Source organism: Ochotona curzoniae, unplaced genomic scaffold (genome assembly GCF_017591425.1).
Source record: "Ochotona curzoniae isolate NIBS_2020 unplaced genomic scaffold, NIBS_Ocur_1.0 scaffold_274, whole genome shotgun sequence".
NCBI classification, from domain to species: domain Eukaryota; kingdom Metazoa; phylum Chordata; class Mammalia; order Lagomorpha; family Ochotonidae; genus Ochotona; species Ochotona curzoniae.
In genome coordinates this window covers 12810647-12832843 of record NW_024467101.1, presented here as the reverse complement: position 1 = coordinate 12832843, position 22197 = coordinate 12810647, and the positions used below count along the sequence as shown (strand labels likewise).

Below are 22197 nucleotides of genomic sequence, written 5' to 3'. Positions count from 1 at the left end.
TATTTATTGGAAAGTTGGATGTGGAGAGAGGAGAGACAGAGAGGAAGATCTTCTGTCCGATGGTTCACTCCCCAAGTGGCCACAACGGCTGGAGCTGAGTCAATCCGAAGCCAGGAGCCTCCTCCGGGTCTCCCATGTGGGTGCAGGGCCCCAAGGCTTTGGGCCGTCCTCGACTGCTTTCCCAGGCAACAGGCAGGGAGCTGGATGGGAAGTGGGGCCACCGGAATTAGAACTGGCGCCCATATGGGATGCTGGTGTGTTCAAGGCAAGGACCTTAACCGCTACACTATCGTGCTGGGCCCCCATCTGCTCTTTCACTCTGGCACTGGGCCAGATTAATGCTGGGAGTCAGAAGCCAGGAGTAAGGAGCCAAGAACCCCTACTGAGTCTTCCATGTGAGGGCAGGAGCTCCAAGCACTTGAACCATTGTCTGCTGACCCCTGGTGCTCTCAGCAGGAAGCTCAGGAGCTGGAAGTGGAGTGGCTGGAATGTTAGTGTCACAAGTGCCAGGTTGTCCAACTTGCACCACAATGTCTACCCCAAAACCAGTAATTTTTTAATTATTTGAGAAGCAGAGTAACAGAGCGGAGAGACACAGAGAAAGGTATTTTCCAACTGCTGTTTCCGTCCTCAAGTGTGCCACAATAGCAGGGGTTCAGGCTGAAGCCTGGTGCCAGGAGCAAGTGTTTGAGCCATCACCTGCTACCTGCCAGGGTGCATATTAACATGAAACTGGGTTGGAAGTTAAGCTGGAACAAACAGGTGGTCTGATAAGGGAAGCGGGCATGTCAAGTGGTGACTTAACTGCTATGCCAGTTGCCCATCCCAGCATGGAGCTGTTAACAGTCATGAGACAGGATGAGATCACTGTGGACGTGAGAATAGAACACGAAGACAAAGGAACCTGGGGACTGAGCCCCAAAGCACTTCCCATGATCCAGAGGTGGGAGAATTTCCAGGCACCAGCAGAGAAGGAGGAGCTAGTTAGGTAAAAGGAGGAGCAGGAACCAAAGGAAGATATTATTTCAAGAAAGAGGAAGTGAGGAGGTGACCTATTGGGTCAATTGCCAGATGAACCTGTTCTGACTTTGTTCTGAGGGCTGGTGGCAAGTCATGTGATAGACTCTAGCAAGGTTGACATGGCAGTCCCCTGGGGGCGAGGACAGGCGCAGGGGGCAGGAGGGGTGCAGGGAGGGGAGTCAGGATGCTGAGCAGGGTTCAGATGGCAGGCCAAGGGGTCAGATGAAGTGGGCAGCAGGTGAAGTGGAGAGGAAGGAGGTGGGGGGAGGGTATGTGCTGCTTTCAGAGGAAGGAGGTGAGGACACACTTGTGGCCAGCAGTGGGAAGAGAGGACTAGGAGAGGATGGGGTAAGAGCAATTCTCCAGCTGGGGGAGGAACAACTATCTTCCAGGCTATGTGTAAAAATTATTCAGACAATAAACATTCAGGGTGTACATGCTCATTGTTTATTCTGGGTCAGAAAATCCCTGAGAGCTAAATCATTGATCTGGCAATTGATCAAGCTTCCATGAGGTAGAGAGAGACAGTAAAGAGAGTGAAGAGGGCTAGGCTTTAGGCAGGTGGGAGATAAATAAAGATGTCCTAGTTTGGAGTCCCCATGCAAAGTTATGGGACCAGTGCGAGTGGATCTGGGAGGAGAAAACACCAATCCAATGGACATTATGAAGCTGAGAGCTGCTGTGGGTACCTGGTGCCATCAGCCAACCTCCGGTTTCAGGTGAGCCAGGCCTGACTTGAGAGGACCGGCTTGGCCAATTCGCAGAATCATGAGCAAGTGAATTTGCTCATGGGAATTTGGGTGGATAGCTGTGCTGTACAAGCTAACAGAGACGCCCTCTGCTATCGCTTTGGAGTCCCAGATTCAGGGTTAATTTTAGGTTCCAATTTGATTAGACAAAGGGCTGCACAGGTAATTGGTACACTATTATTGCTGGGTGTGTCTGTGATGGTATTTGCTAAAAAAGATTAGCATTTGAATCAATAGACTGCGTTAAGTTGATATACCGTCACCAAGGTGGCTGGGGTATTATTGGAGTCACATCCTAGACCCAACATCCTGGCACTCAAGGAAGAGGAAGCTCCTTCCTCTTGTCTGGAGCTAGGGCAGCTACCTTCTGCCTTCAGGTGTCAGAATTGTAGGCGATTAGTCCTCAGACTGTGGGAGCCTTAAATCCCTTGCCTCTTCAGCTTGCATGCAGCAGAGTCTGGTCTTCGCTCCACTCCTCCATGTCCATGGGTTCATCCCATCAGTTCGAGGTCTCTACAGACCCCCGAGACAATCCAGTTGTGCCTAAGCTTAGAACCCCCGGACTCTCATAGGCCATTATGTTCTACTTTTTGTCACAACAAATTACTAGTGAATGGACTGAAAAGACGAAAGGGCAAAAGGTTAGAGATGTGTGTCAGAAGGGACAGGCTGGGCAGAAAGGAAAGTAAAACCAGCGTGAAAAGGAAATGGAAAGGGCCTTGAACGTCAGAGTTTTCTTTTTGAGACTGGATCCAATTCTCCTGATGCCTCAGGTCAGCCTGTTTCCTAGAACTGTCGTCGCCCTCCTGTTTAAAGGCAGGTCAAAGAGGGACCTCTCCTCTTGAGTTGGGAAAACAGCGCCTCCCCTTCCCTCCCCCATCCAGGGCTGAGGGTCTTAGGCACTTTCACCCGTGATACCTGGGACACCTTGAAGGAAAGCAGGACTCCATCTCAAGCCTACTCAATGGCCAAAAATCTGGCCTGTGTCTAATATTACATCATTTTCTCCCTCCCCTTTCCTAGACATAGCCCCAGGGGAGTGAGCAAGCCCTCGTGGGATTTTGGACTCAATGGGTAATTGGAGGTTGTTCAGGATAAACCTACTGATTCACACACAAAATACAAAAGAATTTTAAGAGGTTAAAACTTTGGTCACACCCAGCTAGCTGTAAGGGAGGCTGGAAAATGTAGTCTTCAGCCTTTTCAGATGTGCCTAGCGCTAATTCCTGCTGTTATGAAAGAAAGGGAGAAAGTATGTTGGGAGGGAATAGCAATTGATGCCACAGGTTACATTCTCTGTTTTTGTAGGACAAAGAGGAAGGGACTGTGAAAGCTGGGAGTGACTCAGCTCTATAGAAGTCCTTTGCCCCTGATATGAAAAGAAAGCTTAGATGAAGCAGAAGGAGGAAGCCAATAACTCCTGGTAGCTGCTACACCTGTTGAACACTTTCGTTGTACCAGGCACTGGGTGAAGCATGTTACATGTGCTATGCCATTCTAGTCCTCATAGGAGACTCCACTTAGATTCATCTTTTTGTCCAACACATACTTTATTGAGCATCTATTAAGTGTTATCCTCAGCGTTAGACTTGGGAGATACTGAGCCCCCTAACTCACAGCATAGCAAAGTGGACCTAAGCATGAGCTTTGGAGCTAGCATGCTAGGGTTCAATGCCAAATTTTTGGACTAAAAATATCCAAGAATCACCTAAATACCCTAAATGTCTATAAACAGGGCAGGCTAAGAATAATTCTAAGATTACTGTGGTGCCAGTATAGCGATGAATGGGCCGGAATCAGACTAGTACCTGGCATACAGTTGGTGCTTAATAAATGATAATTACTGTTACCATAGAGAAAGAAAATCTTGGATTTTAACTGTCCTGAGATAGATTTCAAGAAGCCCAGAATTTTCCCTCTAATAGAAGTAGACAGAAATCTGAGAACCATTCTTTGTCCAGTACTATCCTGTTGGTCTAGAACTTACACAAAATGAGGTATACAGATGCGGAATGTAGTGCATTATGTCTGTCAAGCTCTCTCTTCCCCTGTTGCTGCGAGCCTTGCTGCTGGAAACCCCAGCTTCTCACCTCTCTCCTGGTTCTGGGGATCCAGTTCCCTCCAGTTCACCATCTCCCTGTTGCCTTTTTAGCTCCAATGAACTCTTAGCTCTCTTGGTTCATTTATCCTTGTATGAGGCCTCTCATACTAAAAGGTACAAGAATATCACCTCACCACAGCAGGTGTTAGTTCTTTTCTTATGTTACCTCCCCAGATCCCCCTGAATTTTGAACTGTGTGAGCTCATGTGGACTTGGGGACTTAAATTTGCCAAGTACTTTTGCATTCCTTGTGTGGTCCTTACAATGGCCTTGTGAGGTTAAGTTGTCCAGATGGTGTGTCTTCCATTCTGTGCATAAGGAGGTTGTGGTCAAGAAGACTAACTTGCCCAAGGATTAGCTCCTGGGAAGTAGCTGGTGCAGGGCAACAATTCTTAAATGGTCCAGACCATGCAACGCATAGCAGGTGGTTCACATATAGGTGAACATTGGGCTGGGGAAGGAGAGCTGAAGTCCACTAAGAGAGGCAGTATCGGGCCGTGCAAAGACTCTCTGAACAAGAGTCTGGTCAGATGCATGGGAGCCTGCAGCCTCAAGGCTCTGTAATCTCAAATAGAACCATTAGCTCTCCTGAGTGTTTCCTCAGCTATATAAGAGCAGTGGTGAGAGTCAAACGAAGGCCAAGTGCTGGCTGCTATTCCTGGCATGTAAAAAATGCTCAAGCAATAAACTTTCCTCATCTCCAGAACTCATCATCTAATTGGTTCAGCCCAGCCAATAGATGGGTTCTGTCCTGGATCAGGGGATTATTGCTGGTCTAATCAGCTGTAGCCCAAGATGATGTCATCTTTTGTGGACGAGACCACCCATGGGACTGGAGGAGACTAGCAGGAATGCCAGATCTCGGAGCAGGTGTCTATGGGTGAGACTTGAGATGATTCATGAGGGTCATGCCTCAATACTCTCATCTATTAAAGAGGGTAGGGGGTTTGAGGTGTAGAAAGAGGGTAGGGGGTTTAAGGTGTAGTGGCCCCATCAGCTTCTAGGGCAGCTGTGAGAAGAAGGATCAAATGACAGTGTGGCTGTGGAGACTCTTGGTAATGGAGCAATACAGAAAGGGCTTTTATGCGGTTGCTGAAGACCTTGGTCAGCGGTCTTACGGTAGGAGAAGTGCCCTCTCTAATCCATTCAGCAGGTGGCTAGGAACTCCATTCAGCCTGATGAAGCCTGATAAAAAGAAACGGAGGAAATTCAATGGTAACAGGGCAGGGCTGGCAGCACCCTGCAGCTTCAGTCCCTTAGGATGAAGCTTTTGTGAAGTCTTCTGTGAATCTCTCTTGGCACAGGTTGCTCCCTGACTCGGCTGCTGGGGATCCAGGGCTGGGCTGGGCTCCTAGTGTTGGGGGAGCGGCGCGGTGAGGGGAAACGGGGAGTAGATGGGGCGGGTGGTGAGGGCCAAGCGAAGAGATGTGTACTTCACTCTGCCAGGCAATGAGGAGCCATTAGAGGATTTTTCAAGACCTTTTATGTCAGAATAGCTTTGAATACATGAGGCAAGAAGTTGACAAAGCAGTACAGACACCGCAGAAGTGACACCCAGCGTCCCCTGTTGCTGACATTTTCTGTTAGCACCATACAGGTGTCACAAACAACGAACCACATCTAGTTGCTTTTTTTTTTTTTTTTACAATCCAAACTCCTATCCCCTTCCCACGCCCTCCCAACAGCAAGTAATCACCATTCTGTGTTCAATTGGTCTGGTTTTGGTCCCACATAGGAGGGAGAACATGCAGTGTTTGTCTTTATGTTTGGCTTATGTCACTTGACATGCAGTGTCCTCTAGCTCCACTGGTTTGGTTGCCAACAACAAGATCGCAGCCTTTCTCATGGCTGGGTAATATTCCATGGTAGACTTAGACCCCGTTTTCTTTTTCCTTTCACCTGATCAGGGACACCTTGGTTGATCCCCAATCTCGGCCGCTGTGGAAAGAACTGCTATGTGCAGAGTGGAACAACTTCTAATTGATACAATGAGCTCATGTGTTCAGGATGTGTAAGCCCAGGAGTGGGGTTGCGGGATCAGAGTGATGGTTGTAGCTCTATTTTTTTTTTTTTTAAAGGGAAATCTTCATGCTATTTTGGTCATACTGGCTTAGATTGATCCCAAGCATTGCTAGGTTTCCTATATAGGGATAAGTCTCGTATTAGAAGAGATTATATGGCTGGGCCCTCAGATCTTTCCTTTCCAGCGTGATGGTGTCACTGTCTTTGATCTCCAGGCTTGTGAAGTTGTGATGGTCGCGCAGCTTCCGGCCCTGGAACTTTAGCACCTGGTCCTCCACGCGCGGCCCGCCGGCACCCTCAATCTCTCCTTTCAGGCAAAGGATGGTGTCGTCCGGGTAGATGGCATAAGGTGTGCTCTGGCCGCTGGCATCCTTCACAAACACCTGGATCTGAGGTGGAAAGGTATCCAGCACCCGGATGGTCACCTTGGAGAAGATGCCGTAGTCTCCCAGGCTCCTGTGGCTGCTAAGCAGCTTCCGCTCTCCTCCTGGCTCCTGAAAGGAAAGACGTTGCTCTCCGAAGACCAAGTTCCTCTTCTTGATCTCAGCCTTCATCCTCCAGATGGGGTTGTATGGGGGCACCGAAATGCTCCAGGTCTCCTGTCCTGTCTGCTTCACGGTCACCTGCACGTCCCTCGCTCTCTGGAAGCGAGAAAGAAGCAGATTCATGGATCTGGCCGCCCATGGCTACTTTTTGGTTTCCAAAGCCTCTCTCTCTTATGGCGACTGAGGCTTTTTTTTTTTTTTTTTTAAAGATTTGTTTATTGGGCCCGGCACAGTAGCCTAGCAGCCAAAGTCCTTGCCTTGAACATGCCGGGATCCCATATGGGCGCCAGTTCTAATCCCAAGTGCTCTGCTTCCCATCCAGCTCCCTGCTTGTGGCCTGGGAAAGCAGTCGAGGACGGCCCAAAGCCTTGGGACCTGGCACTCATGTGGGAGACCCAGAAGAGGCTCCTGGCTTCGGATTGGCTCAGCCCCGGATATTGTGGCTGCATGGGGAGTGAATCATTGAGCAGAAGATCTTCCTCTCTGTCTCTCCTCCTCTCTGTATATCTGACTTTCCAATAAAAATAAAATATATCTCTAAAAAAAATCGCGTATGAATCTCAAAACACTTTTTTGCTCCATACTACACCCAACTTCATTTTACTTTTCCACGAACTTTTGGGGAGCATACTCATGCTCAGTAGCTGTACACTGGGGCACTTTAAGAAGCTCACTTTAAGGAAAAAAAAGTTTAAACACACACATACACACGCACACACACAGAAAAGAAAGAAAAAAGAAAAAGTTCAATGTAGGGAGAAAGGCAGGTGGCATAGTGGCATAATAGGCTAAGCCTCCACCTGAGGAGCCAGTATCTCATATAGGTGCTGGTTCAAGTCCTGGTTTCTCTAATTCTGATCTAGCTCCCTGCTAATGGAGATGGCCCAAGTCCTTGGCACCCTGCACCCATGTGGGAGACCCTAAGGAAGCTCCTGGCTCCTGGCTTTGAACCAGCCCAGCTCCAGCCATTACAGCTATTTTGGAAGTGAACTGTCTCTCCTTTCTTTATAAATCTGCCTTTTCAATAAAAAAATAAACACATATTTTTAAAAAGAACTTCATGGGAAATTGAATTGGAAGTGGGAGTTTATTTTAATGCAAAAAAATTTTGGGGGGTGTGTTTTTTTCATCATATGTGGAAAATGCATACTATATATATATGTATATGTATAGTATATATATATTTTATATATATATATATAAAGAACAACTAGGCATGGATTTCAAAGTGATTTTGACATCAAAAAAGACACTTTTAATTCCATTACCCTACAGACTTGCTGGAGTACACTCATTTACTTAAAAACGTCAAACAAAAACACCAGCAAATCAACCAATCCAGGATGTACATTCAGAAGCGGCCCCGGGCTTGTGTGTGGGGCCCAGCCAGGGCTGGGGAGTCCAGAGGTGTGAGGCACCGAGCCCTGAGGGACTGCGAGTCCAAAGAGAAAAGAGACAGTACATCTCTGCAGTAGCTTGCTTACCCTCCTCTTTTTCTCTTGCCTCCCAGGACTCACCCCGCCCCCGTCATGGTCTCCCGGGACGCGGCTACAGTGGCAGGATACTGTGATGCCCGAGTTGTTTGCCCTGCTGCTGTGGTGGCAGGTGGCCTTGGGGGTTAGACTCAGAAATATCCTGCAGGCTGGGTGACAGGACGGCAGTAGGAGTTGCATGTTGAGGGAAGTAGTTGCCTCAGGGGAGCTCCTTTGGGCAGACCAGGGTTTGTATTCACACCCAGGACGTGCACGGTTTCTTCTTGTTGGAAAGCCACACAAGGAAGGGGCTGGGACTGTTGCTAGCAGCGGAACCCTGTGGTCCTCACTTAAAATTTTTGGACAGGGTGCTGACGCTGGAGTACAATGGGTTAAGCCACTGTCTGGGAGGCTGACACCCTACTGTGAGTGGCTGTTTGAGTCCTGGCTGCTCCACTTTTGATCCAGCTCCCTGCTGATACACCTGGAGAGGCAGCAGGAGGTGACCCAAATCCTTAAGCCCCTGCCAGGTGGGTGGGAGATCTAGATTGAGTTCCAGACTCCTGGCTTTGACTTGGCTAAGCTCCCCTGGCTCTTGTGGCCATTCGTGGAGTGAGCCAGTGGATGGACAATCTGTCTGTCTCTCCCTCTCCCTGTCTTTGGGTAACTCTGCCTTTTAAATGAAAGAAAAAATAGATCTTTTTTAAAAAATATATATATTTTAGCTATATCTATTAAATCTCTTGTTTTAATAATAAGAAGTTGATAGTTTGACAGCTTACAAAAAAGAAAAAAATGACCCTGACATTTACAGTGAGAGAGAGAGAGAGAGAGAGAGAGAGAGAGAGAGAGAAACATTCCCTTAAATAGCTATAGAAAGGGTATATATTGCCTGCCCATTTTACAGATGAAGCCAGTGAGGTCCAGACACTAACAGCCAAAAAAGGAAGAACTATAAGCCTGGTTGGCCAGGTGTCAATACAGGAGGCACTGTCTATCCTGGGGGGACCCTTTGCTCCTACAGCCAAGCGCTGGAGGGAGATGGGGTGGGGGTTACAGGGGATTAAAACAAGTTTAGTGCTGAGTCTCGCTGTGTGCTGGGGGGCAGGATGTACCGGCACGTGCCAGCGCTGGCTGTGGTCTACGGTCTGACAGCACGCTTGTCGCAGGCAGTAGGTGGCTTCTTTGGCCACGACGTCCCAATTTCTCTTCCTTCCCAGGTTGTTAGTGGGGTCAGCCGGGTCCAGGATGACAGGTCTTGGGGAGAGAAATGGAGTGAATCTCATTTCCTGCTCAGAACTTCTGAGACTCTCAAGGCTGTGCGATTGTGTGTTTCCATGGATGTGTAGCCTGCCCAGCTGAGACGTGTGAGTTGTGGTTAGAGATGTAACCTACACTGGCCTGATCAGAGTGACTCGCAGAGACCTCCACTGGAAGGTATGAGTCTAGGTGGGGAGCTAGGAACTGATGGGGGCCATGAAGGAGTTCATCTGAATCGGATGGTAAAAACCTCAGGAGGGGCAGAGCTGAGACTCCCAGGGTGGGACTCTGATGACAGGGTGAATACCTGGATCGTACTCTGCCTAAAGCTACTTTATCTTTTCAGTTGCAAAAGCCAATTGATTTTGCCTACTAAAAAAAAAAAAAAAAAAAAACAAAAAAAAAACCAAAACAAAAAAAAAGCAAAAACTCTTTTTAGTTGAATTCTTGTTGTCTTGTAGGAAAATATTAAACTGGATAGAACTTTTTGTGATACCATGTGGTGTTTCGATATGTGAGCATGTTGTATCATCTTCAAATTAGGAAAGAGGTCGGTATTTGGCAATGTGGCTGCTGGGGACACCTGCACTGGTATGAGAGTACCACATCTGAGTTTTGGCAGCTCTGTTTCCAATCCACATTCTTGCTAACATGCACCCTGGGAGGCAGTAGCTGACGGCTCAGGTCTGTGGGTCTTTGCTACCCACCTTGAAGACTCAGACTGAGTTCTAGACTCCTGGAGTCAGCCTGGCCCAGCCCTGGCTGTTGTGGGCATTTGGGGAGCAAACCAGCAGATGGAAGCGCACCCTCTGTCTGTCTCTCTGCCTTTCAAATAATATGAAAAGAAGTTTAAACAGAATAGGGTCCGGAACAACCGCTCAATTATCTAATTCTCTACCTCCAAATGCAGCACCCCCAGTGCAGGTCCTGGCTGCTCCACTTTCCATACAGCTCCCTGATTGTGGTCTGGGAAAGCAATAGAGGATGGCCCAAAGTCTTGGGACCCTACACCTGCATGGGAGACCCAGAAGACACTCCTGGTTCCTGGCTTCGAATCAGCTCAGCTCTAGCTGTTGCGGCCATCTGGGGAGTGAACCAGCAAATGGAACTTTCTCTCTGCCTCTCCTCTCTGTAAATCTGATCTGCCTTTCCAATAAATAAACACACTTAAAAAAAAATAGGGTGAATGTATCTACCTCCTCATGGTTTATCATCTTTGTGGTATTCCTTTTCATTTGTAAACCACTTGGGTTGGGTTTTCTGTTTGGTGAAGGTGAAAGTCAGGCAACTAACACACCCACCTGCACTCCTTCAGCTGTTGCTTGATACAGTTGCGGACGGTCTGGTTTTGGAAATCATAGTACTTGGTCCAATAGATGCAGATGTTTTTGTAATCTCGGAGGAGCTCCATCACAGCCACGAGCCCTGTGTCCAAGTCGAAGCTCTCACTCTCTTCTGTGCCCATTTCCCAGGCGTAGATGGTCAGCAGCTCCAGGGCATATTTTGAAGGCAATGTTACTTTTCGATGTTTTTCCTTCAAATACTACAGGAGACAGACAGATGGGAAAGACAAATTTGAAGATATGGGACTGGTGCTATGAGATGGTCCAGGTCCCGCTGCATTACATAACACACAGCCATGGAATGACTGCAGGTGTAGATAGGCTTATGTCTTGGGGCCATCAAGATTTCACTGAAGTCTCTAGTGTGATGGCTCAATTGGCTAATCTGCCCCTTGTAAGTGCTAGAATCCAATATGTGCACAGGTTCATGTCCTGGTTGCTCCACTTCCCATCCAGCTTTCTACTTATGGTATGGGAAAACAGTAGAGGATGGCCTAAAACCTTGGGACCTTGCACCAATGAGGGAAACCCAGAAGAAGCTCCTGGCTCCTGGCTTTGGATGGACTTAGCTCTGGTCACTGAAGCCATTTGGGGAGTGAGCCAGTGGATGGAAGATCTTTCTCCCTGTATCTCCTTCTCTTTGTAAAATCTGCCTTTCCAATAAAACATACGCAAATCTTTGAACAATATTTCAGCAAAAGAGGAAGTTAAGATCTTTTATTAATCTGGTTAACCTCATCAATCCATGTTATTTGGTGGGAAGTGTGTATGTGTGTGCGTGTATAACACATAGTCAATATAATGGAAGAAAATGAAGGTGCACTGAAAAATATAACACAGAATTATGAAACAAACCACAAAATGAAGGAAAACCTGAAGGGGACAGAGGGCTGTAGTGCAACCTTTACATCCAAACTTAATTTACAAACTTATTTCAGTTTCTAGGATTGCAATAGTGCGTTGATTATGCTAACACTGCCTTATGGTTCACATGCAAGAATAAATACCTAGGAAAAGCCAGCCAAGAAAATGCTGAAAAAAGGTGAACAGCAATACTGCAGCTTGTCTTCTGGGGTGTGTTGTAAAAACCAGTGGTGAGAGAAGCAGTGTGCTTTCAGCACAGGAATAAGAAATAGTTGAATATGTGTGGCTTATTTTTTTTTTTAAGTAGAAGATGGTTCAGCATTAGTTCCCAGGAGACAAGAGGATTATATAACTGATGGCTGAGCCATTTCAGTTCGGTGGGAAGAGGATGCATAACTCAATAACAGATGCTGCCGCAATTTGTCAGTCATTTGAAAGAAAACAAAGTAAGTAAAGGCAATTCCAAAGTCATACCATATCCCAAAGGAAATGTTAAAAGCGGAGTCAAGGTGGACATTGTGGGTGCAGTGAGTTAATCTTGGGACACCTGCGTCTTTGGCTGCTCTGCTTCTGATCTGGCTCCCTGCTAATGCTCTTGGGAAGCAGCCGGTAATGGCCAAATGCTTGGCCCCTGCCACCCAAATGGGAAACCTGGATGGAATTCCTAGCTTCTGGCTTCATCATGACCTAATCCTGGGCATTTGGAGAGAGACCCAGTGGCTCTCTTTCTCTCTCTTGCTCCACCTTTCAAGTCAATAAAAATAAATGCATGTTTAGAAGACAGAATTAAAGCACATTAGGAGAAAAATTAAGAGATTATGTTCGATAGAGCAGATGGGAAGCCGATCACATACAAAAGAAAGTCAGACATGTTTGTTTATGTAAAAATCAGAAGCAATTAGTGGCCAAAGAATATAATAAAGGTGGTAATTGGGCGATCAACTGGCAAAAAATATATTTGCAACATAAATGAGAAATATGATAAACACCAACAATTTACAAATTCTTCCAACTGATAAAGAAGACAGTTGATGAAAAAAAAGATGTGCAAATTAGGATAACAGGTAAGTTTCAAAAGTTTAAGTCCAAAAGTCAATCAGCTAATGTATTTTTTTAAAGGGTAGAAAGAAAAACAGCATGACAATTCTATCTGTGCAGGCTCTGGGCATGAGCAGTAAGACTTTCCCGATAGACAGGCATGGAAGACGCGTTTCTAACAGGGCTAAGACGCATTCCATGTGATGTTGGCCTTCTTTCTTATGCTTTCTTGCATCATTTGGGTTTTAACAATCATGAATCCGTTGCACTGTGTATATAATCAGAAAAGTTATTATTTTAGGAAAATCACATTGACTCAGAGCACAGGGTCTAGCATCAGCGACTTTGCATTTTCAAGTCTCGGCGCCACTTTGGCTCTCTTGTCTCAGTTTTTTTGTGTTCAAAGTGTGGACTGTGGCGGAGTTTTGGGAAAGACTGGACAAGCCAAACAGAAAGAAAAACAAACAAACAAACAAACAAACAAAACTCAGGACGCTTCATGTGGAGGTACAGGTAGGACTCCATAACTGACCAATCTATTGTGGTGGTGGTGGTTTTGTTGATTTTACCATAAGCTGAAATGCCTGAGGTCTGAAGCCTGCTCAGCCTCGTGTTTGTGCTCATCAAGGACAAATGGTCCTAGAGGAACATGTGGTTGAAACTAGCAGGCTCAAAGCAGGACGTTATGCTTCAGCAAGAATCGCCACTCTGGGCCCTGCACAACTGGCTAATCCTCCACCTCCAGGTGCCAGCATCCCTTATGGGTGCTGGTTCATGTCTTGGCTGCTCCACTTCCTATCCAGCTCCATGCTTGTGGGTTGGGAAAGCAATGGAGAATGCCCAAAGCTTTGGGACCCTGCACCCATGTGGGAAACCAGAGGAAGTTCCTGGTTCTTGGCTTTGGATCAGCTCAGTTCTAGCTGTAGTGGTCATCTGGATAATGAACCAGTAGATGGAAGATCTTTCTCTTTGTTGCTCTTTCTCTCCACAAAATTTGCCTTTCCAATAAATTAATCTTTAAAAAGAAGGAAAGAAAGAAAGAAAGAAAGAAAGAAAGAAAGAAAGAAAGAAAGAAAGAAAGAAAGAAAGAAAGAAAGAAAGACTGCCCACCACCGTTGTCATTATCCCTTGTGGCATTGAATTCTGCCATATCACCTACAATACAGCCTCTGCCTCCTACCTTTAGACAATTCAGTGGTTTGCATTCCTTTCTCTGGGTAGTGGGCAGGTGTGTAGTGTAGCAGAGAGGTCACCGTTTGGAATGACTGCACCCTGATTTACAGCTCCTGGTTCCAATCCTGGTGAAGTCCACTGTGGATACAGCCTCCTCCTAGAAATGCTCATTCTGGAATGCAGCAGAGGGTCCTTTCATGCTTGGGTACCTGCCACCCACAGGAAAGACCTGGCCGGAGTGCTGAGCTCCTGATGCTGGCCTAAGAGCTCAAATGTAAGGTTCCACTTAAATTTGATATTATCCCAATCGACAAGCTGGCTATGCTTGGCCAAGCAACTGTCAAGGTCATGGTCTAAAACCTGGCTGGCATAGGCATTTGGGGAATGAATCAACAGGTAAAACATCTCTATCTCTCTGTTTCTATGTTTTTCTCTGTCTCCTTTCACACTGACTTTCAAATAAGATGACAACAAATCAAGCCTAAATGACACAGATACACCCCTGGTACACCCCACTCCCTCCCAGCTCAGCACGCCACACCCTCCTCAGCCCTCTCACCTTCAGGTACCAGAATTTCACTAGTTGCAGAAGATTCTTCAGTTTAATGGGACGGCTTTTCACAAAGTGCCTTTGTATCACTGTGAAGCTTGGTGAGAACTCCCCTGGGTAACTGCTGCTGTTTATTAAATCTTCATAGATGTCTGGTGCTGGTTTTGAGTCCGGGCATAGGGATCCTGGGTGAAGGAAAGGTACTGGGTTGGAAAAGAACCCTTTGAGGTCATGAATCTTTTTAGTCTTGGAGCTGAAACCTGAAGCCATTAGGAATCCTGTTTTAGAATCCAGAATGATGGCTCAATGGCTAAATCCTCACCTTGTGAGCGCTGGATCCACATGGCCTCTGATTGGTGTCTGGGCAGCTCCCTGCTTGTGGCCTAGGAAAGCAGTGGGGGATGGCCTCAAGCATTGAGACACTGCACTCACGAGGGAATCCTGGATGAAGCTCCTGGCTCCTCACTTCAGATTGGCTCAGCTGTGGCTGTTGTGGCCATTTTGGGAATGAATCAGCGAATGGAAGAGCTTTCTATTTGTCATTTTCTTTGTAAATTCTATCTGCCTTTCCAATAAAAATAATTAAATCTTTTTTTTTTTTTAAGGAATTGTGCTTTAAAGATGATCTTGGAGCCAGGATGGTAGCTAACCCCTTATCTGTGCCACCAGCATCCCATATGGGCATCAGTTTGATTCCTGGCAGCCCCATTTCCAATACAGTTCCTTACTAATGACCTCAGAAATCAGGGGAGGACGGTTCAAGTCCCTGGGCTCCTGCACCCACATGGGAGATCCAGAAAAAACTCCTAGATCCTGTTTAAGACCAGCCCAGCTCTGGCTATTGTGGTCATTTGGGGAGTGAACCAGTGAATGGAAGATCTCTCTGGCTCTCCTTCTACATGTTGGCTCCCTCCCCAAATGAATGCAACAGCCAGAACTGGCCAGGCTGAAGCTAGCACCCTAGAACTGCATCCAGCTCTCCCACCTGGTTGGCAGGGCCCCCCCAAGCACTTGGGCAAAGCATCTTTCACTGCCTTTCTAGGCATGTCAATAGGGAGTTCGTTTGGAAGGGGAAGCAGTTGGGGCTTGAACCACTGCTCACATGGGATGCCAGAGCTTCAGGTGGTGACTTAATTGGCAGTGCCACCCTGCCAGACACATGTAGGATCAATTGAGAATACCATCTGGCCCTAGCCAGATGCTGCAGCCTGGACCTGCTTGCCACTTTGACCCGAGAGCACCTGGAAGTCCTTGCTCAATGGCCCAGGAGCTTAGTAAGAAAAATCTCTTCGCTTGGGCAGGAACCAACAACCCAGGAAGGACTTTGAAGTTCCCTTTCCCTCATGCAATATTGGGACACCCCAATCTTCATCTCTTAAGTCTCACTACCCCCTTGACCTGCCCTCCTCTGTCTCACTACCCCCTTGACCTGCCCACCTCTCAACAGCAACACCCCTGCTTCCCCATCTCGGTTCTTCCTTTTGTAAACCTTCCCCCGGGGCCTTGTTGATACAGGGGGAAGGAGGAAGTCCAATGAGTTTTTTTTTTTTACCCAGAACATCGAAAGCAGGAAGCAGGTCCATGCGGATGACCCTACTGCTCTTCTTGGACTGGAGCTGGAGGGACAAGGAGCGAGCAGGCCTGGGCCCTTTGTGTGAGGCTACTTTGACTTGGTAGGCCAGGCTTCTGCCGCAGCGTTCCAGCTTGTCCTCCATAAAGCTGATGATGCCATCACGGAGCAACTGCTGGCTCTGGAAACTGGAGAAGCAGCTCAGGAACAGGATCACGTCCAGGTCGGAGCTCTGGTTCAGGGTCGTCCCCTTCCCCGAGGAGCCACCCTGTGGATAGGGTAACACTGAGGGCTGTCGCCTCCGGCCAAGGCCCCACACCTAAAGGTTGGGAGTGGACTTCAGAGGTAGGCACGCGAGGCTGGTCATGTAGGTCCCCCGGGGAATCCCAGGTCACTGTGAGTCTGGAAGGTTGAGCGGTCCTAATCTGAAAACCTCAAAGCTCCCCACCCCCCGCATCAGAATCTTTTTGAGAGCCAACGTGACAAGCGCGGGTGGAAAATTCCACCCCTGACCTCAGTTCAAATACTGGTGTACTTAAAAACTGTGGGAGATGGCCTTCAGGACCATGTCTAGAAGATGAGGGGTGGGGGGCGGGGAGAGAAACAGAAAAGGAGTTTGTGTTTAGATATAGGCCCTATCCCTGTGATATTTCATAATGTGTTTCCAAGTATCCCCAAATCCCAAAGTATCCCAATCCTCCTGGCTCCAAGGATTTCTGATAAAGGTCAATCAGCCTGTTCTGTATCATGTCATTGTTCAGAGAACTTGAATCTCTACTACCCCCCCCAGGCTGTAAATGGAATGGGAAACCCCCTAGATCCTTTCCCCGTCCATTGTCCCAGCTTCCTACGTTTCATCCCACCAAACTTCCACGCTTTGGTTCCTGCACTGTTCAGCTTGGTGGCAAACAGCCATGCATGAATGCTTAACTTAATTATAATGAAGCAAAACAAACTCAGTTCTTCCTACTAATTTCATTTCAGGTACTCCACAGCTACTCAAGGATGGTAGCTAGTACATGGCGGAGCACTTATGGAAAAGTTCTATTGGACAAGCACCATTCTCAACCTCTACATACGGAGGCTCCAGAAAGATCTTGGAAAGCAGAATTGAAGATACATTTATTTTGGTAGCCCCTCCCGCCCCGTCCCAAATCCAAGTTCACGCAAAAACATTCATGGAAATTCACATCAGGGAAACAACTATGGATCCCCTGGCAAAGCACTGGGATCCTATGTGGGCACGGGTTTGTATCCTGGTTGCTCCATTTCCCATCCAGCTCCCTGCCTGTGGCCTGGAAGCCTTGGGATCCTGCACCAGCATGGGAGACCCAGAAGAAGCTCTTGGCTTTGTTGACTCAGCTGTGGCCGTTGAGACCATTTGGGGAGTGAACCCAACAGATGAAAGATCTGTCTTTCCTTTTCTCTGTAAATCTGCCTTTCCAGTAAAAATCTTTATTTTTTTAATTCTACCACAATCACTCTCATTCAAACTTATCCACGTTTTGATTTCTCAAGGGGTCTGCTCTTTGATGTCTTGTAGGGTAGCACCTGTCACGGATAGTGATGTGGTTTGCAGGAGGTCTTACTTCATTTTGGCTGCACCAGAAGATTATTTCCTTTTTCATGTGTTTTTTAATTTTTGTTTTTAGTTTATTTTCTCTGGAGGAAATACATTGATAAGCACAGTTCAATAATCAGGAGACCTTTAGCTCCATCCTGTTTCTCTACATTGAGTTCCTATTGAATAAACTGGGGCCGAATCCAGGAGTGCCTTTTTTTTTTTTTAAGAGTTATTTCTTCATTTTTTATTGGAAAGTCAGATATACAGAGAGGAAAAGATACACAGAGGAACATCTTCCATCTGATGATTCACTCCCCAAAGTGGCTGCAACTGCCGGCGTTGAGCGGAACCGAAGCCAGGAGTCTCCCCCCGCGGGGAGCTATCCTCGACTAAGCCATACGCTGGCAGCTGAATGGGAAGGCGCGGCCGGGACAGGAACCGGCTCCAATTTGGCATTCTGGGCGGCGCGTGTTTGATGAGGATTTTAGCCTCCGCACAGGGACAAATAACCAGGTTTCAGCCAACCACAGGCAACCAACCCGGCCAGATCACGCCCACCAAGGCAGACACTCAGCTGTAGCCAATCACGGGATATCTGCTTTGTTTACTTGGTTGGCGTGTGAAAGCTCGCTGCTCACATCCTTTCCAGGGCGAGAAGCGCCCGTTCAAGAATCCTTTGCATAGGTCAACTCTGTTACATTTTAATTTGTCCGGAGTTTTCCTTGTAACCATTACATGTGAAAAAAAAATGTTTTTCTAGTTATTTATACAGATTTGTGTTAAAAAAAAATTCTTACTTGAAAAGCAGCCTCCCTCCTTACTTCCCCTCCTTCATGGTTCTGTCTCCCTTCCCACTGAGCTAGCTCCCCAAATATCTGCAATGATTGGGGCTGGACCAGGCAGACGCCAGAAGCTGGGAACTCCGTTAAGATTTCCTAAGTGGGTATAGGGGACTCCAGTGCTTGAGCCCTCACCTGCTGCCTCTGAGGGTATGCATTAGCACCAAGCTGGGGTTGGAGGCAGAGCTGGGATTGGGTCCCAGGGAGCCCAACACGGGATGCAGGCATCTCAAGGTGGAGTTTGCACAGCTGTGCCAGATGCCTCTCCGTCTTTATAAACATTTGAAATGTGCTCGATGTGCTGGACTGAACGCATCCCTCTTTTTCTTCTGCTTTTTACCTTCTGATGAACAAGAGCTGGCTGCTGAGCCTGTGATGGGTCCTAGTGTGTCTTTTCGATTTGACAGATTAAACAACGTCTGCCTGTGGATTCCAGAACCTGGCCTTGGAAAGTGGCGAGGGAATCTGACCCTCTGTGGTCAGCATGATCAGGGGACTGGATTAAGGACTGCAGGATCCAATTAACTGCTGTAGTTCCAACCCGCTTCATTAGTACCTGGCCAGAGGTCAACAAGTAGCCGACCCCATTCTTGGTTCCCTTTATCCCAGCAAGTGGAGGCCGAAGTAGTTGGACCCCTGTTCCTCACATGGGAATTCCAGCTTTAGTGTCCAGTTCCTGGCTTTGGCCTTGTGCAACCCTGGCTGTTGTTGGCATTTGAGGAGTGAACCAGCTGATGTGAGAATTCTTTTTTTTTCTCTCTTTCCTCTGCTTTTCAAATACAATTAAAAGTTGGAAAACAAAAAAATCATGATGTACTTTACACAGTCTTGTGTAACTTTAATGTAGACATTTGGTTTCTGACTTGAAGGGCAAGAAGAGATAGAAGAGGATGGGCTTGGGTGGTGAGGGTGGAAGGGGAGGTGGTGATTAAGCACTGAGAGATCCTTTCAGATGTGATCATTGGTATTGGTAGAGACCCCAGCCCACTCGTGGTAAGAAGGTGGTGAAATCAGCATGTTTGACTCTAGAAAAAAAAAAATACAGGGCCCGGCGCGGTGGCGCAAGTGGTTAAAGGTCCTCGCCTTGCACGCCCGGGATCCCATATGGGCGCCGGTTCTAATCCCGGCAGCCCCGCTTCCCTTCCAGCTCCCTGCCTGTGGCCTGGGAAAGCAGTCGAGGACGGCCCAAAGCTTTGGGAACCTGCACCCACGTGGGAGACCCGGAAGAGGCTCCTGGCTTCTGATCGGCATAGTATCGGCCCATCGGCCCGTTGCGCTCACTTGGGGAGTGAATCATCGGACGGAAGATCTTCCTCTCTGTCTCTCCTCTCTGTATATCTGCCTTTCCAACGAAAAAATAATAAAAATAAATCTTTAAAAAAAAAATACTGCACTCAAGTCCCAGGCTGGTGGGATAACCCCAGAAGAACAAAGGGACAAAACCTACAGAAGCAGAGTTTTATTAAGCCTTCGGTTACAAGCCAAATGTCAGGTGTCAGGGCAGAGGCTCTGAAATGGCTGATTCTGGCAAACTCACATTTGTTTCAGAGCATGTTCCCGAAAAGCTCATCTTGTGATCTTGTGCTTGGAGGAGGGCCAGAGCAGCTAAGATGAGGGAAGTTTCTAGAGGCCATGGGTAAACCAGACTGTTGAAGATGCTAAGAAGTGACCCCCTGCTTCACTTCTACACTGCTTCTACAACTACACCCTGGACCGTCTCCTAACCCTTACTTGTATCCTGGCATGGTGGGTTAGGCTGCCACTTGGGATGCCTGTCTCCCTGACTAGAGTTCTGGTGGCAATCCTGCGTACTCCACTTCTGATTTAGCTTCTTGTGATGCACCTGGGCACGCAGCAGGCAATGGCTCATGGGCCTGGGACGCTGTACCCACGTGCTTGGGAGACCTGGCTGTTGGCCTCCACTTGGTCCAGCTCTGGTCTGTATGGCCATTTGTGGAGTAAACTGGAACATGTGTCTCTCTCTCTCTCTAATAGATAATTTTTTAAAATAAGTTGAATTATACTTCAGTACTTTTTCAGAAGGAACCCTGCAGCAGGTAGACACTAAATTACATGGTCAGCTGCTAAATGCTCATTAAACTCTAGAGTACTCTGATATTGACTAATTGCTAGATAGTTTCTCTTTTTTTTCTTTTAAGGCTTATTTGAAAGGCAGAGTGACACAGAGAACACACACACACACACTACATCTTATATCCATTGGTTCACACCCCCAGATGGCTATCACAGCCAGATCTGCACCAGGCTAAAGCCAGGAGCCAGGAACTCCACCCAGTCTCTTACTTGGGTGGCAAGGGCCCAAGCACATGGCTCATCTTCTGCCTTCCTAGGTACCTTAGCCAGGAACTGGGTCAGAAATGGAGCAGCCAGGACTCAAACAGGCGCTCCTGTATGGGGGATACCAATATCCCATTGGCAACTTAACCTGCAATACACTAGCCTGGCCAGTAAGTACCGCTTCCAGAGTGCATTGAAAGGGAGATTATCTTTATGATGCTTGTGTTGAAGCAGGGGTTTGTTAAGCAAAAACAAAGGCATCTCTTTTTACAGATTTACAGAGATCTGCTGTTTACATTCCACCCGACTCGCTGGCACTTGGACCTCCATCGCAAATTGTCACTGCCATCATGATCATCATCATTATGATCATCATCATCATCAAAATTAACTTAGTGCTTAAGAGTGCTTCCCCCATTTATCAAAACAAACCCAGGTTAGAGAAGAGAAACCCGAGGCTCAGAGAGACCTGGTAACCCAGGACCCCCAGTCCCATGGTGGTGCAGGTGGGACTTCCCCAAGCCCCCCTCCCTGCCCCCACCACTCACCTTCACCACCTTTAGCACCCTGACTTCCTGGTCCAGCACTAGCTCATCTTCAAAGCACTGGTGCTGCAGGAATTTGCAGATCCTCTGCCAGGCGTCCTGCACCTCCTCCTTCCAATCCCTCTGGGGCAGCAGGATGTGCCTCACAAAAGCTTCCAGCTCATCACCGGGCGTTTCATACAGGTCCCACGAGAGCTCCATCCCTGCAGGCCTAGGCGGGGCAAGCTAATAAAGCCTTTCTGCTCCCCTGTCCCCTGGCACAGGAAGGGGGCACTTGGCAGCCTTTCTCCAGGGGTTTTTCTCTGATGGCAGAGGGGAGAGGGGAGGACAGTGTAGGGGCAGACAGGGAGTTCCCTTACTTGTGCCAGTTCCGTGCTTGGTCTGTCTGCAGCTTGTAATTCAGCTCTCCTTGGCTGCCAGAAACTGAAACTGGAATTATTTACTTGGGTCTGGAAATCGAAACTTAACTGAGCTGGATCTGTAGCTGCGTGTTTCAGGTTGCTGGGGAAACCGGCTGGGGGTGGAGCACACAGAGGACTTCCTGGAGATGTCCTGCACTCCTCCCCACGCCCCGCCCCGCCTCCTTTGGGTGACAGCAGCTGGCTGCAGGGAGAGGAACTCATTAACCCTCTTCAAGAGTCACACTGTGTAGGTCCCTGAGGCCAGATGTGCCTGCTGGCTAGAGGTCAGAACTTGGGCTGAACCTGAGGGACCTTGAGGCTTAGACTTGGTCTTTAGGGTTTTTGAGAGTCAAGACAAACACCCCTTTAAGGTTTATTCTCCTTAGGTCTTATTTATTTATTTATTTATTTATTTATAAATAATCTTACTTAGTTGATTAGGGTACATAAGGTCAAGGGCCATAGGAAAGTGGATAATACCGTTGTTTCCACACTAATATCATTTTTTCCCCCTTACCTGGCGTCAGGGGAGAAACAAAGGGAAAAGCCCCACCCAGCCTCCCACCCATCCCAGGTTACCCCGATGTGAGGCATGCTCCGAGGGTCCTGCTCAAGCAGTTTTGATGGTTCAACAGTTCTGAATTGCTGCCAATCTCGCCATTCCGATCACGATGAAACCTATTTAGAATCCACTGGTTGACATAGTCTCTTCATGGTTGGGGTTCTGAGATCAGCAGTTCAGTTGGAGAGATCTCCAAAGAAACTTCGTCTGAGGTGATCTCAGTCCTGATTCTTGCGTTGAGTTTGCCGGTGCAGGGTCTGGCACAGTCCATCTCCCCAATC

General features: G+C 47.6%; 1 protein-coding gene across 1 annotated transcript; it reads right to left on the bottom strand.

The window, feature by feature from the left end:
• Window positions 1-5336: 5336 nt before the first annotated feature.
• On the bottom strand, window positions 5337-21416 carry LOC121171914 (2'-5'-oligoadenylate synthase-like protein 2). Its single transcript, XM_041003628.1, has 6 exons — window positions 20957-21416; window positions 15690-15975; window positions 14147-14322; window positions 10471-10712; window positions 9025-9166; window positions 5337-6533 (listed from the first exon to the last, which is right to left on the bottom strand). The coding sequence occupies exons 1-6, from the start codon at window positions 21152-21154 to the stop codon at window positions 6033-6035; spliced, it is 1545 nt and encodes a 514-aa protein (XP_040859562.1). The 5' UTR covers window positions 21155-21416; the 3' UTR covers window positions 5337-6032.
• Window positions 21417-22197: the final 781 nt, after the last annotated feature.

Bases quoted from the DNA above. Each gene is read 5' to 3' on its own strand.
- LOC121171914 (XM_041003628.1), bottom strand. From the start codon at position 21,154: ATGGAGCTCTCGTGGGACCTGTATGAAACGCCCGGTGATGAGCTGGAA. The intron at 15,976-20,956 runs GTGAGTGGTGGG...CCCTATCCACAG, and splicing joins GGGTGCTAAAGGTGGTGAAG to GGTGGCTCCTCGGGGAAGGG. The intron at 10,713-14,146 runs GTGAGAGGGCTG...TGTCTCCTGTAG, and splicing joins TGAAATTCTGGTACCTGAAG to TATTTGAAGGAAAAACATCG.